Source organism: Sinohyriopsis cumingii, chromosome 10 (genome assembly GCF_028554795.1).
Source record: "Sinohyriopsis cumingii isolate HCF-2022 chromosome 10, ASM2855479v2, whole genome shotgun sequence".
Classification (NCBI taxonomy): Eukaryota; Metazoa; Mollusca; class Bivalvia; order Unionida; family Unionidae; genus Sinohyriopsis; species Sinohyriopsis cumingii.
This window is the reverse complement of record NC_142970.1, coordinates 38,465,211-38,481,142: the sequence shown is the minus strand read 5'-3', so window position 1 is coordinate 38,481,142 and position 15,932 is coordinate 38,465,211. Positions and strand designations below refer to the sequence as shown.

Genomic DNA, 15,932 nt, shown 5'->3' with positions numbered 1-15,932 from the left:
CACATTTATTTTTACAATCAGTCAAGTAATGGAGATGGTTTGTATACGAATCATCACCCAAAAAGGTATCAAGAGAACGCTTGGTACAAAAAACTACAATAAACAAAAAACAATACTCAGCACTCACGCTGACCCACGTTTGGGCGGACAGTGGCATCGGTTAGTATTCACAATTGGCTCATTTATCTTTGAGAGTGAAACAAGGACCAGTTTTAAGATAAATTGATCATAACTCAACGCCATTAAGCCATTAAGAAATACAATGTTATCTGCTTATTGTCAAACCATGCTTAATATTAATCCTTGATATTAATCCTTGATATGAATCCTTGATATTAATCCTTAATATTAATCCTTGATATTAATCCTTAATATTAATCCTTGATATTAATCCTTTTTCAACAAAACTTCTTTCTTCTTCTTCAAAATAAATATCGGCGCTTTAAAGCAGTACTGCCACCCAAGCTTTTGTTACAATGCTGACGGAGACCGACAACACAGAATTCGGACATAAAGCAAACAGCTTTCTTCATTGTTGGCACTCTAACACGCACACGTACACGTACAAGTAAGTTGTCTAATGAGTATATATTCTATTTAAAATCAACTAAACGCTTTCCCTATTTAACACACACACACACACACACACACTTATCTTGCTGACGGTCGCATTCACGTGTAAAACGTTACTTAGTTTTAAAAGAATTACACTTCTTTTGTTTTAAAACTGAAGGTGGTTATCGATTGTTTCCTCAGTACCGCGGACACGTAATATATATGTTGTTGTTTTTGTAGGGTTTAATGCCATTTTTCAGCACACGGCTATACATGGCGGCCAGTATTAATGGTGGAGGAAGAACCCGGGAAAACCCCAGAAAGAAACACCGACCCACGAGAAGCTACTGGCAAGCTTTCTCACATACCCACATTGGCCAAATCCGAGACTGGAAACCACGCAGACGGAGGTGAGATGGCAATGATCCGTAACATACATACATACATACATACATACATACATACATACATATATATATATATATATATATATATATATATATATATATATATATATATATATATATATATATATATATATATATCTGTGTGTGTGTGTGATCCTCTCCACTAGTAACATTTGGCATTTACCTTAGTTAAAATCAAATCTGTGTTTATTTTGTTTTCTATTTCTTAATTAGATGTGAGAAGTTCAAGCCTGGAAATATTAATTAGTTTATATGTGGCCTGTTACACCCGACACAAAGAAACCCAATATAAAAGATAACAAAACTCCAATAAGAATCAGGAGAAAAAAAATTAGAAAATGAAATATATTCCGCAGAGAATGGGATTTATAATTTCATTCGTATTTTCCAAAGTTATGCCAAGCTCAAATAAGTGTTAAAACACAATCCAGTTCTAGTACACTGTAAAAGCACAGGGACAAACTAATGTTCTTCGTATCTTAAAACTTCGGCCGCATTTAACCTACATGTACACCTGGATTGTGAATGGACTAAATTATTATCCCTGGAATACATGTAATCTTCGAACTTGACACGAACTAAAACTTTCATAGAAAAAAAAATGAATGTGTTCAATAAAATAAAAAGTTTTTAACAAAACAGTGAAAAGAGAGAAGAAAGAGGAAAAAGGAAGCAAATAAAATGAATATATACCTGTCTATATGGCTTTCCTAACTAAACACCATACCTGCTTACGTAAGTGTGTCATATTAATTTAGCATTAGCTACACGTCATGCTCAACGGGATTCCAAACATGTATTATTAAGTTGTTGTAGGGTTTAAGGCCATTTCTTCAGCACAAGATAGGATATACATGGCGGCCATTATAACTGGTGGAGGGAGAACCCCGGAAAGAACCACCAACCCATGAGTAGCTACTGGCAAGCTTTTTCACGTACCCACGTTAGCTGAGCCTGAGACTCGAACCCACGCAGGCAGAAGAAAGATGGCAGTGATCCGGAACGGTGAGCGCTTTAGACCACTCGGCCACTCGAGCTTTAAACCACTCGGCCATTCGGGGCTTAAGACCACTTGGTCACTCGGGGCCACTTGATATATTAATAAGTAAACAGTGGACACTGGAAGAGAAATGTCCGTGTGCAGTGTGTTTCCTTTATGTTCGTCTTTTCAACCCTGTTTATTTATGAATTTTTTTGGGAAGCAATCCTGTATCATTTGTTAAGATAACTGCTCACGTGTCCACACTTTTCCTTTCAGCAAACCACTCAACAACTGCATAATGCTGTGATTTTATTGGAACAACTCATCGCTTTGGCACACGTTCAGAAAATACATAGATTGACATAAATTGGTAACAGCTGAATGATGCAATAGATTCTTGATTACTCTAGCTAATCAAGCTAATTTGTCCGGGAAAAACAATTCACATCAACAAAACAAGCACCAAAAAAATCACAAGAGAGACTGGTGCATGTGTTTGATTGAAGGATAGTATCTACAAACAGTTGACAAAATGAATTAGAGCCAGTCAAAAATTGTCAAAGTCAATGCATGCCTGTTTTGTGTTGATGTCGGAATAGCAAAATTTTTTTTGAATAACCACAGATGAGATTGTCTGTTTCCACTTGCTTATCATACGGAATGAATGAATATATATATATATATATATATATATATATATATATATATATATATATATATATATATATCACTTTTTTTAAATATATTTCGTGGATTCGTGGTAGTTCAGGTGGTAGTGCGTCGGGCTCGTAACCCAATGTTTGCTAGTAGGATGCAGGCCCAGGTCAACTCTGTTCAATATGCCACTAAAACCGACCACTAAGAATAATTATTTTTTTAATCTTACGTGCACTCGTGCATTAAAGTTCGCAATTATATTTCAAGTGTATTTCTTGTAAGTTTACTCTCATATCCTGAAAACATAATATGAGCACAGTCCATCAAACTACAATATTCCTTAAGATTCATTTCCAGTCTGACAGCAAGATATATGTGTAAATACATGTAATATGTTATAATCTTACTTACGTATAAAATATCCCCAAAAATATGTACTTTAGTACGCCGTGAGATAGATACAACCAACGACAAATACACGGCAATTGCCACCGACAACGCGAAATAACCGAATTCACCCCACCTTAAATTTAAACCCAGAAATAATAAATACGCCATGTATCGGTTGTGATTACCAATGTACAAACGTCTAAATTTGACTTCACTGTACGCAACGTATCTTTTCTAACTCCACTTTAATTTCAGAATTGATCATACTGCGCAATATCTCAAACAAAGGGTACGATAATCTGAAATGTTAAAAAGTTGCGGTTTTCCATCTTTTTGCTTAAGACTTAATAACTTTGATGACATCTGCTTCACACGTTCGGCTCTTGTGTGAACACGTACAGCTACCACCCTCCATCTTTGAAAATACTATGAAAATATATATTTACCCATTCTGCACAGCGCAGATGTAAAACAACCAATATGATATGCTGCAGTTCAGCGTGGCGTTTGCCGAATAGCAGTCATATGAACGACGTAACTATTGTGTGAATAATGTCACTGACTAATCAATCGAAGACAAGGAAACTACTAGTCACCGGTATATGATGATATTGGCTTGCATACTTACTCCGCTACCATCACCCCGACATTTGCTAACAACTATGTCACACTTTTGCTGCTCATGTGATCGCAGATAACTGTCAACCGCCATCTCACTAAAAATACAAATATGTCGTACCTATTATCTACTGTGCTACTAACCAATAACTCCATGGGTGGTGGTGAGAACTAACTATTATGAGAATTACGTCACCGATGTGCGAAATACGTCACTGACGAACCAGTCGAGAAACAGAGTTTTGTTCCCAGACTATGATAATGGCTTGCTAATATAAACCTATTACCAGCCAAATCACTGAAGTGACTCCAAACAGCTCGGCTATCACAAGGTGGTTTGGTGTATACATATATTGATTTCGTTACGCTAGCCGGCCTGTATACATTTGAACTCAAGAACCGGTAAGAACTGGAGTTAACCTGCAAGATTATAGCTAGTGACTATAAATAGACCTTATGGCACTGTAACACAGTACACAAACACGAACCGAGTCAGGCGAGAAGGTTTCATAAGGAGGGCAAAAAAGGGAATTAAATCGTATTCCATAACAAAGACAGTTATGCCAACGACACCAGAAACAGTTTCTACTCACGATGACCCATCGGAGTACAGACCCGAGCACAAGGAGAAAGAAAACTTCAGGGATTTTAGAATTCATAATGTCCCAGAAAGAGTGGTGAAAACCTATCAAGCTATGCACACGAACCAGACTTTGGCCTACGCAAAGGGAAAGCTGGAACAATGGGGCAAGTTAGACCATGCCGAAATGACCATAATGGAAGCGCTCGATAAATTGAACACGTTCTTGGATGAAAGCGACCCCGATGTGGATATACCTAATGCCGTGCATGCATTCCAAACTGCCGAAGGAATCCGGAAAATGCACCCTGACAAAGAATGGTTGCAATTGACGGGACTCATTCACGACATTGGAAAAGTTATGGCTATCTGGGGCGAACCCCAGTGGTCTGTTGTTGGGGATACTTTTCCCGTCGGTTGCGCTCCCTCGAAGAAAATAGTTTTCGATGCCGAACTTTTTAAAGACAACCCCAACATGCAAGATAGTAAGCTCAACACAAGACTGGGCATCTATCATGAAAATTGCGGACTTGAGAATGTAATCATGTCATGGGGACATGACGAATATTTATACAGGGTGCTGAAGGGTAACACTTGTCACCTTCCAGAGGAGGCGCTGTACATCATACGATTCCATTCTTTCTACCCATGGCACACTGGTGGAGACTACATGTACCTCTGCAATAACAAAGACATAGAAATGATGAAATGGGTCAGGGAGTTCAACCAATTTGACCTTTACACGAAATGTCCAGATATCCCAGACTTAGGCTCGCTGATACCGTACTATCAAAATTTGGCGGAGAAATATATTCCTGGTGTGCTACGGTGGTAACAACTGAATTTTGGACTAGCAAGCAATTTTCGGGTGATAACATTAATTGATGTTGCGGTTTTGATGTGTACTGCATTTTTTTTTTTTTTTTTTTTTACTCTGGCTGAAATAAATGCAGTACGTGGATGAACTGGTGTCTACTAGAGTAACCATTGCAAGGACCAACAATACGAACATTTTAAGATTGCCGAAAAATATAACATTTATACACATTGCCGTCATGTAGGTTCGTGTTATTGTTATTTCTATATTTATTTATTTTTTTGCAAACTAGTCTTCTTAAAGCAAAATTAACATTTTCTAATTGAGTGTATTAAAGACTTCTAAGATTATTTCCTTGTAGGTTGTAGGTTCAAAAATTGCAGTCATTTGATTGGAATTACGTATAGTGGGTAAAAAGGACACGAAATCATGCGAATTGTAAGTATATATTCTTTTTGGTTTTGCAATTTTGTTTTTATACAGCTCCATCAAAGTGGGACAGTTTATCTTGAGTTCTTTTTAGTCGTGCAGATTTTTATAACATTTCTTGCATTCACTGCAAAGTTGACAAGAGTCGTGTGTATGCATACATTTTTGTGCGTGCTTTTTTTATATGGTTGCAAGTAAAGATTTAACGGCACGCCAACACAATGCTGGCTATAATTTGTCATTAAAGCTACATTAACAAATTTGATGATGAAAAGAGAGGTGAAAGTATACACAAACACACAGGATCCTTTGGTACACATTTATTGTTGCATATTAAATAATATACCTCAGAATGTTTCTTGAGCTGTGCGGTTTTTATTCTGTTTTATATACCAGTTTACAACAGTACTTTTCTAGCGCTTGCCACTGTGATCATAAATTCATGCCAAGTGATTCAACTAGACTTTGAAAAAGTGTCTAAGTCATTTGTTATTATTCAGCCCTGCTCATGACAAAAATGCTTGTTATAAATTTAATATATTTTATTTTTAAAATAAATTTGAAACGTAATTGCATTAGCTGTTTTTTTTCTTCTTTCGCTTCTGTACATTTATATACTTTGTCTCTTGTCTGTCCGTATGTCTCTACACGCACGAATAACAGCCTGTTCCTCTGCACTAATGAAGCGCCCTTATATAATATTACCACTTAAGATTTGGCCCCTGGTACCTGAGCGATCCGTATTCTTCTAATGTTTTTCATTTTTAACAGGCTATATAAACTTTGATTTATACATAACGTTAAAATATTTAACAGGCTGACTCAAGTTTGCAAATGAACTTACCACTGACACTTTGGTAAAGTCGAGGCATAGCCCTCCGATGTGGAAGTTGGAAGACAGCCTGGTTCCCCAATCTAGTGTAGCTACCGGTATTACGTAGAAGCAGTTTAGAGGACCTATACAGAATACACGTAAATTAAACGGGTTTTGTTGTTCCCGTATGTTCTAACAGAAAAGGTTGACAATGTCTCCTTTAGCCATCATGCCGATGCAAGGGACAATTTATATGCACACACCTGCATGAATCATTTGTTTGACAAGTCAATGAAGGCTCAATGCAAAAATTGCTTACGTACACATAGCCACATGATATTTTCATGTCAGAATATTTACACTATCCTATTTGAAAAGGCTTATGTACTAAACAGCTTAATGCAGTTCAGAATAGTAACCCCCAACCCCGGCCATGTTTTAAATATTCTACTTGCATTGATCTGAGCGTGTCCACTGTTATGGTTGGTTGGTTCCTAGCTGACTTGGTTTTTCACTATATTCACACTTTCACAAACACAAGCCCGAAACACCTAATTCACAAATATATAAATATATTTACTTATTACACAATAACAGCTGTAAAAGTCACATAATAGCCTGAAGTAAGACATTTGAACAGGGGCACATTTACGAGACTATACCCTGCTGGCTGGACTCAGATCACAATTAATTTTCATATATGGTCTATACATTTGTTTATCCGTACATTAGAAGCTCTCTTGAGAGGCTACCCCTTCTGCAAAAACATTATGGTCTCTCAAGATGGGCGGTCTCTCATAACAGGTCATAACACTATACAATTAATAAATTTGTGCATTGAGAATATGGTTTTTCAAGACAGGTAGTCACACATAACAGTGGTCTTTCAAGACAGGTAGTTACACATAACAGTGGTCTTTCAAGACAGGTAGTCACACATAACAGTGGTCTTTCAAGACAGGTAGTCACACATAACAGTGGTTTTTCAAGACAGGTAGTCACACATAACTGGTCTTTCAAGACAGGTAGTCACACATAACAGTGGTCTTTCAAGACAGGTAGTCACACATAACAGTGGTCTTTCAAGACAGGTAGTCACACATAACAGTGGTCTTTCAAGACAGGTTGTCACACATAACAGTGGTCTTTCAAGACAGGTAGTCACACATAACAGTGGTCTTTAAAGACAGGTTTCTCTGTACTAAACTTTCCACTGTGTCGAAATCAATATAAATCATACGTTGATCTAAAATACCTGCAAAGATGACTTCTCGGTGAAGTTTTTGCCATAGGTTCACAGGCATTTCTTTGAGAGACTGGACTGTAAACAAAAACAATGTGCAACGAATTTCGCTACCTGATCATCGCCATTGCCTTATTATTCACTGTGCACTATCGCGAAAACAAACAGAGACAACCACACATAAGCTCATAGTCTAAAGAATTACCTTTAAATCAATACCAAGAGTGTCTAAATAAACTTCTTGCATCACCATGAAAAGGAGACAGGAAACAAATACTCAAAAAATACACTGGGCCTACATTCGTGGGAACTGAACAAAAACTAATAATGGTGATCTGATTCCAGCTGTGCGTTGTGAAGAAATGCTGTTCCGATTATAGCACTCTATGGTATTTATCATCTGAGGTTAAACTGCATAAGTCCTTGCCTGGTACACTGGCATCCCATGATGTTCCACACTGAGAATTATGGGAGGCCAGGGTACCAGGCTTTGACAACCTCAGTGTTTTGAAAACCCGATCACTTCTAGTTAGGCCTTATAGGACTGCGGAATACATGCTAGGTGTACTTACCTCCGAAACTGAAGAGACTAACAACATGCACGACTGCACACCTCCGAAACGGATGATTTGTACCGGAAGTAGTACAATAAGCAGGGGCAGTTTTAGGTTTTGCAAAATTTCATAAAACATTTTTGTTTACTTTACGAAAGCTCTGACTTTGTTGAAATGACAATCAACACTCGTATTAAACTGATGTTAACAAGTCCTGGAAAATAATCAAGGTAATGTGGATAAGTGTTTGGAACTATTTTCTGACTCTTAGCGTACGGATATGTCCGCGGAGATGGTCGACGTAGCGATTATAAATATTCAGATATATAGCATGGGCGTTTAACTTAGTGGTGGCAGTACATCTTATTTTCTTGATTTATCGAAAACAGCTAAGATGTTAGGATTATCACTCGGTTGTTTAAAGGAGGAGTCTCAAACACGCGACCCGCGGTCCGCATGCGGTCCTCCAATTCGTATTATACGGCTCGCAAAATGATTGTCGTATAATGGAGTCATGAGAGATAATAAAAGTGGTCCATCGAAAATGTCACCAATCGGTCCTCATGTTTTTTTTTTTTTTTTTTTTTTTTTCAGTTTGAGACCATTGGCTCAAAGAGTAGAGACCCTCCGACAATTTGCCACCCAAAGCATTTTTCAGATTCTCTCTCTCTCTCTCTCTCTCTCTCTCTCTCATAATTGGTGATCATGAAGAAAACAGAATATGGGCTGACCATCTATATGCATTTAAGGAAACATTGTTCGCTGAGTAATTTATGCGTACCTGGAACTGAAATTTGTTAGTCAGGGCATATGATTTTGTTTAGTATAAACTCTCAACCACACACAAATACCAGTTAACCTGTGATAAGAGCTCAACTGTTAGTTCATTTCTAAAGTTACGTTTTATTAAAATATGATTTTTTAGGATTTTGATGCATCTGAAATTAATTCCCTGCCAAACAAATGTAGACTAAATAGGGAAATAATAATAATATAGGAGTCCATATTGGATCATACAAAGCAGACATGTCATGTTGGAACTATATCTGAATTTGGACTTATTCCAGGGAATATTGACCTAGATATCAGTAACATCCAAGAGTCAAAGAGTGCCTGTCCACAAGTACTACAAAAGTTTGCAAGAGTGCCTGTACACATGTAATCCTAGAACTTATAACAGTGCCTGTCAAAAAGTACTACATGAGTTCGTAAGAGTGTCTGTGCACACGTAACCCTAGAGTTTCTAAGAATGCCTGTCCACATATCGTCCTAGAGTTTCTAAGAGTGCCTGTCCAGAAGTACTCCAAGAGTTTCTAACAGTGCCTGTCCACAATTAGTCCCCGAGTTTCTAAGAGTGTCTGTCCACAAGCACTCAAAGGGTTTCTAAGAGTTCGTGTCCACTCCAGAATGTGGGGTCAAGGATTGGATTAACTTGAACAATATTATGTATTTTTTCTAGCACTGACCAAAGAGTTGATACTGGAAATATAAATGCAGTAAGTATCAGTACTCTTGGTTCAAAAGTTTCGAGTTTTCCCAAAAATATAAAAATAAAATTAATAAACACAAAAAAAACAAACGAAGCCCAAATTATCTTTGCATGCTAAGTACATACTAAAAAACAAAATTCCAAATAAAAGTAAAGCAATCACTTTGCAGCCACTGCCATTTTCTAGAGATTTATAGGTCGATCTTAAACTAAATCAACGTTTTTGTAATTTCTAAGTTCTGTCCAGACATGATAGATGACGGAATACGCTTCCTGCTGTCACGCTTTGTAAAATAAACATTTAAGAAAATTACATTTTGATTTTGTCACAAACTTTTGATTTCCTATTAGATAATGATTCAAATAACGGCAATATACTTTTAGTGTTCCCTGACACAAGTACTGCACATGGGTAGTAGATTAATTCGCATACCGGTCTTATGCAGTAAACAAGGCTACTACCTTGACATATACCGTGAACTTTGGAGAGAGTGACGGGTGTTAGGTTAATTTTTTTGCATTTGCATTTGCAACATGCACAATGGCGATGATATTGGCATACCCCCCTACTACTTTCATGTACCGTGGCTGACATTTCTTTGGATAATGTATTTATGGAAATTATACATGATCTAAGCAGACACTTTACAAAAATGTCTGCTCCCATGTGCTCAAAAAATGAACCTGAATTAGTCTAAGGAACACTTTTATCAGCAATTATTAATTTAGGGGAAAATTAATTTTGCCAGATTAGACAATACCAGCTTCTGATAGTGCAATCAGTCAGTTACAAAATATATCAAATGTAACAAAAAAGGTTACCTTTTCTCTTTTTTTTTTCCTTCTTTTTTTACAATTTATCTATCAAGTCCAGGAAGTGAAAATGACCAAGTGTGGCTAGCAGATTTATTTATTTGTTTATTTATTTATTTCATAGGTGAACATCTGAAGAAAGGCCAAGTTGTATGCTCGATAACCCAAGTTACACCCATCACTCAGGCACCAAATAAAGGAAATTACAAGTTATTTTAACATTAACGATGATAGACAAAGTCTAATTTAAATTGCCGGTATAACCAGTAAGGCCTGACACTATGCAAAATATGAAAATGTACAGCACCACCTTACGTATAGCTAGTAAACCAGACTGCCCCCCCCCCCCCGTAGCTAGACAGTAAACCAGACCGCTCCATTAACGCTAGGTTGTAAGCCAGACCGGTACCTTACCGGTAGGTACTCGCAGTTTATGGTATAACGGTACCAATTGCGCAAGTCCAGGTGAGCGGAGCTTAAGTTGTATGGAACATTGTATTCAGAATTAAAGAACAACTCTAGCTGTGATTGGTGCATTATGTAAGAGTTGTACTTTCTGTTTGGCTTAAAAAAAATGTTGAGCCTCTTGGCAACATGTGAGTTTGTGTTAATTTCTATCTAGATCATATTTTGTATTTTGTATGATTTTTTTATAATATGGTACACATGGCTGAAAATGTGCTTGTTGTGACTAGATAACTCTAACCACTGTCTAGTTCCAGTAGAGTTATCTCTCTTAAATGCAATGGAGTACCTGGTTATGTCATTGTCAAATTGACAATCTAGCATTGTTCTATATGGCAGTGTGTGACATGCATGCCCATGTAGGACAGAAAGTATACTTATTTCACAGAACATTAGCATTGAGGTATATGGAGAAACAATTGGTACCGTGATACCTAAAGGAAAGAATAGCCTCACAGTGTATCCATAGAAACGCATACATGTGGGCGGCATTTATGAACTATACTAGTTTGATGTAGGAAAACAAATGTGTGCTGAACAGTTTTGGTCAAATATTGAAAGTTCTTTAAGAATAAAATGTATGAAATCTTCAGAAAATAGCACAGGTTGGCTTTGGATGGGGACTTTTGATAACTATAGCTATGATAGATATAGACTTGTGTTACCTGATGCCTTTATGTATGTGCTGTTACCTCCTAGATTGGAATGCATGCAACAAAATAAGTTATGGAAACATAATATAGTTGATTTTGGCCAAATATTGGCTATTTTACCTGCAAAAGATGAAAAATCATGTGTACAAAAACAGCTATCTTGTTCTTGTAAGGCATGCCATAAACCAGGATAGAGAACACTCTAAGTACAGTTGTAGAGAGATCACTTGTACCATGTGGGATGTTCTGGCATGAGTAATTTTTAGGTAATTTATTAAGGATATGGTATTCCTTCACACTTTGATTTGAATCGTCCTGCTCTAATTGTCCTTTTTTTTTACACTTTCCTGCTTTGAAATTGTTCATGTAGTTAGTTCAGTTCTCTTGCATTCCCTTTTGTTGAAGTAGCAGTGAATACCAACAAACAAGAACAGTTTCCTTAAGTCATCATTTCCCATTGGCACTTGTATAAGCCCAATTATAATCTACTATTGACTTTCAATTAATCCTATTTATTTCTGTCAAGCTGCTCTTGTGGAATTTCCATGTTTGGTCCAACATTACAGAATGATAACCATTTTAGTCACACAGTGCGTATTCATTCCATTCAAATCCACACTGTTCTTGAAACTTTGCATCCCATCGCAAGAATCCAAATTGGTTATGGAAGGCTGCACTCTACATGCCGGCATTGTAGAAAATATGAACTATGTGATATGAAAGAGCTGCGTCATCTTAGAAATTAAAATTACATGACTCTTGAGGTCTCCACTAAATATAGGAGTCTAAATGTTAGGTTCTCACTTTATCAGTAATGTATTTTGAGATAATTTAATTGCAATGAAGTTAATACAGGTTGTTGATGAACTCATCTATATTACATGGATACTGTATTAGAGGTTACCACACCTTATGTATATCATTCAGTTATCTCCCTTACACCAGTCATAACATTTCAAGGAAATAAAATCTCACATTTTCAGTGACTGGTTATGAAAATAAAGAGAAGATTTGTGAAGTATTATATTAGCCCTCAATCTTGATGCAAATGTAAGTAGAAGCAATTTAATAATTTCTCACAGTAAAGTTTACAAGTTTAAAAACTGATAAGGTATGTTCTGCTTGGATCTGAGATAAGTTTATCTCTATCTTATGCCAATTATTATTAAATTCTTATGTAGAAGAAATATACTTTATATGTATCTATATTATCTAAATTATTCACCCTTTTATATTAGATGGAAATGAACACAACTTCACTTGAAATTTGGGTACCTGTAAGGGATGTTATAGCACAGTTGCCTTTGGGCTGTCCTTGGACCTGTTGGGCCCTGCCCCATATATTTGTCCAAGGTAAGGTCATCAAAATTTCACTTCTCATTTCTCGCATTGCTGATTTTGCCTCCTTTAATTCCTTTATCATAAGCTACCTCTCCCTTTTAGATAAACACATTCCTCCTGTTTTTAACTCCATTTGATGTGCTATACTTAGTGTTTATATTTGGCATTTTTCTGTATTTTATTCCCCTAATTTCACCCCCCAATCCAACATAACCACTTATAAGCTGTGATTTACTATATCTGATGACTGATTGGCTTATTGAAACAATTTTATTCACATTACAAAGGAGGAAAGCTTACTATTTGTGTTACAATGAGGATGGGTAGGTGGACCTTTGTGTGAGGACTGGTGGTTAGTGACCTCTTGTATCTGCAGATAGTGTAAAGTGGTCAAAGCTTATACTTTATAATAAGATTGGGTCATGTCCACCGGTCTCTGATGTTAAGTTCTGCACCTACCAAACAAATATAAATTCCTTTCTTTTAGGTGAATTGTACATTTTGAAGTAGGACAGGTACATACTATTTGGTACATTGACCTTTGACCTAGTTATTACATAATATGACATAATGTGATTTATCCCATATCACCTATGTGAAGTTCAATAAGTGCTGATATGAATAAGATACAACTCATAGTTGAAAGAATTCATTTTATTTCAAAAGATGATTTTGATGGTGAAGTAAAAGTATGAAAACAATAGTTCAAACAGCTCAATGACATTTCTATACACATTCATATAAGACATAGGCTAGTACCTCATCAAATTGTTTTTCACAAGTGAGACTAAGTATATTTGTTACTTATACAGTCCCGAACTATTTCACAGATTATTGGAAAAATTAAGGTTTGCTATAGGTATAACGGTACCAATTGCGCAAGTCCAGGTGGGCGGAGCTTAAGGTGTATGGAACATTGTATTCCGAATTAAAGAACAACTCTAGCTGTGATTGGTGCATTATGTAAGAGTTGTACTTTCTGTTTGGCTTAAAAAAAAATGTTGAGCCTTTTGGCAACATGTGAGTTTGTGTTAATTTCTATCTAGATCAATTTTGTATTTTTTATGATTTTTTTAAAATATGGTACACATGGCTGAAAATGTGCTTGTTGTGACTAGATAACTCTAACCACTGTCTAGTTCCAGTAGAGTTATCTCTCTTAAATGCAATGGAGTACCTGGTTATGTCATTGTCAAATTGACAATCTAGCATTGTTCTATATGGCAGTGTGTGACATGCATGCCCAAGTAGGACAGAAAGGATACTTATTTCACAGAACATTAGCATTGAGGTATATGGAGAAACAATTGGTACCGTGATACCTTATATGGACATAGTACACAATTAATTTTACTATATGTTCTCTACATTTGTTTCTCAGTACTGACCTTTCCACTGTGTGACAATCAATGCAAATCATATGTTAATCTAAAATACCTTCAAACATGACTTCACGGTGAAGTTCTTGTCAAAGGTTGACCTGCTCTTTTTTTAGATCCTTGACTGTCAACATAACAGCATGTAACCAGAACACGTATTTCACTTCCGGATCATCACCAAGGCCTTATTACTCACTGTGCACTGTCGCCAAAACACATACAGACAACAACACCCTGAGCTCATATTATCAAGAATAAACAGTTACCTTTAAATCCCTACCAAAAATGCATAAATAAAACTCTTCTATCACCACCAAAATGAGAGAGGAAAAAATGTTCTAAAAATAGACTAGAACTACATTCGTGGGTACTGAACTGGAAGTATTAATTGTGATGTAATTCCATATACTAGTCACAAAATATGACTATCATGGCAGTTTATTCTTCTTTTCTTACAGTGTACGTATAAGCACTGATTTCCCGCTGTCTGCTATAGAAGTGTTGCACAAAAATGTATTGAATATCAATAAGTGCGCATGTGTCGGTACACAGCTATTAATTCCGTACAGGACTCACACTACTAATATAACAGCCATAGTAAATCTACGTAAACACCATGCCATTAAAAGTAAAATAGTTTTTAAAATTTTAAATTTCCGTGATTAGACATATTTTTCTCAGTATAATGCAACCCGTGATGCAAGCTTCTGTGGAAAGAAAACCATTCCGCGCCTAAACAATTGGATGAAGATTTCGGTAATGGGTGTTCTAAAATCAAGTCTGTATAATGAAAGAAATTCCATGAATAAAATAATATCTCAATTTTTTCCAGTCGCAAAGAGGAAAAGCACCCAGTTACTAAAGTTTACTTTTGATTATGAACCAATCATGGGCGTTCAGACTGATAAATGTTCACCCATTTCTAGAATAGATCCAATTATTCAGTAGCGTTAATGCCGTGAGTCCAATAGGTCAAAACGTTCTACCCATATTCACATTGATTCACAATGGTCCATTCTTTTCACAGAAATTGTTTTAAACTTGTCAGAGGACTTTAGTACATATCCCTCACCTCCCGGTGTCATTTCCACGCGACATCAATATCATGTTATCGCCAGTCCGTTTCTCGCGCGCACTATTACACTGCTGAGTGAAAGAGCGTAGCAGACAGACAGACGGCTAGTAATTTACATCACCATTGATTTGTCCAGAGATGATAATAATAATAATAATAATAATAACTTTATTTTAGACTTAAGTCCATAGACAGCAATTTACAACAAGAACCGCTCTGGTGGCCTAGTGGTTAGAGCATCCGCCTCGGATGCGGGAGGTCGTGGGTTCGATCAACAGTCTTATAACTTATAAAAATGTTACTAACAGCTGCCTCGCTTGGCGCTCAGCATTAAGAGGTTAGTGCTAGGATTGGTCGGCCTGGTGTCAGGATAATGTGACTGGGTGGTAATTAATGTTATATGTCTGCGACATGATGCCCCAGTGCTAGACTTCACTATAAACTAAACTGCAGATATCGTAGCGATATGACTGAAAAATTGTTAAAGTTACGTTAAAAATCCAGATCACACACACACACACACATACACACAAACACACACACACACACACACACACACACACTCATTCGCGCAGATTCAAACAAAAGCCAATAACTAAAAATACTTGCGTTTTCTCATGGTCAATGAACAGTAAAACAAATTCCGATCG

At 36.7% G+C, this 15,932-nt stretch overlaps 2 protein-coding genes across 4 annotated transcripts in view; one reads left to right on the top strand and one right to left on the bottom strand.

Annotated features, from left to right (window-relative positions):
* LOC149789896 (uncharacterized) overlaps positions 1-6,473 on the bottom strand; it is a 40,716-nt gene extending 34,243 nt beyond the window's left edge. The window contains exon 1 of one of the 3 annotated variants that reach the window (XM_089971968.1): positions 6,301-6,473. In XM_089971968.1, coding sequence (XP_089828094.1) covers positions 6,301-6,328 — 28 coding nt within the window. In that variant the 5' untranslated portion in view covers positions 6,329-6,473. Of the gene's footprint in view, positions 1-1,676; positions 1,742-3,640; positions 3,787-6,300 lie in introns of those variants that run through there. The other 2 variants (XM_089971971.1, XM_089971973.1) reach the window with 2 other exon arrangements.
* Positions 4,094-6,026, top strand: LOC149789897 (inositol oxygenase-like). Its single transcript, XM_089971974.1, has one exon. It carries the CDS (start codon positions 4,191-4,193, stop codon positions 5,043-5,045), a length of 855 nt encoding a protein of 284 aa, XP_089828100.1. The 5' UTR covers positions 4,094-4,190; the 3' UTR covers positions 5,046-6,026.
* Positions 6,474-15,932: the final 9,459 nt, after the last annotated feature.

Bases quoted from the DNA above. Each gene is read 5' to 3' on its own strand.
- LOC149789897 (XM_089971974.1), top strand. From the start codon at position 4,191: ATGCCAACGACACCAGAAACAGTTTCTACTCACGATGACCCATCGGAG.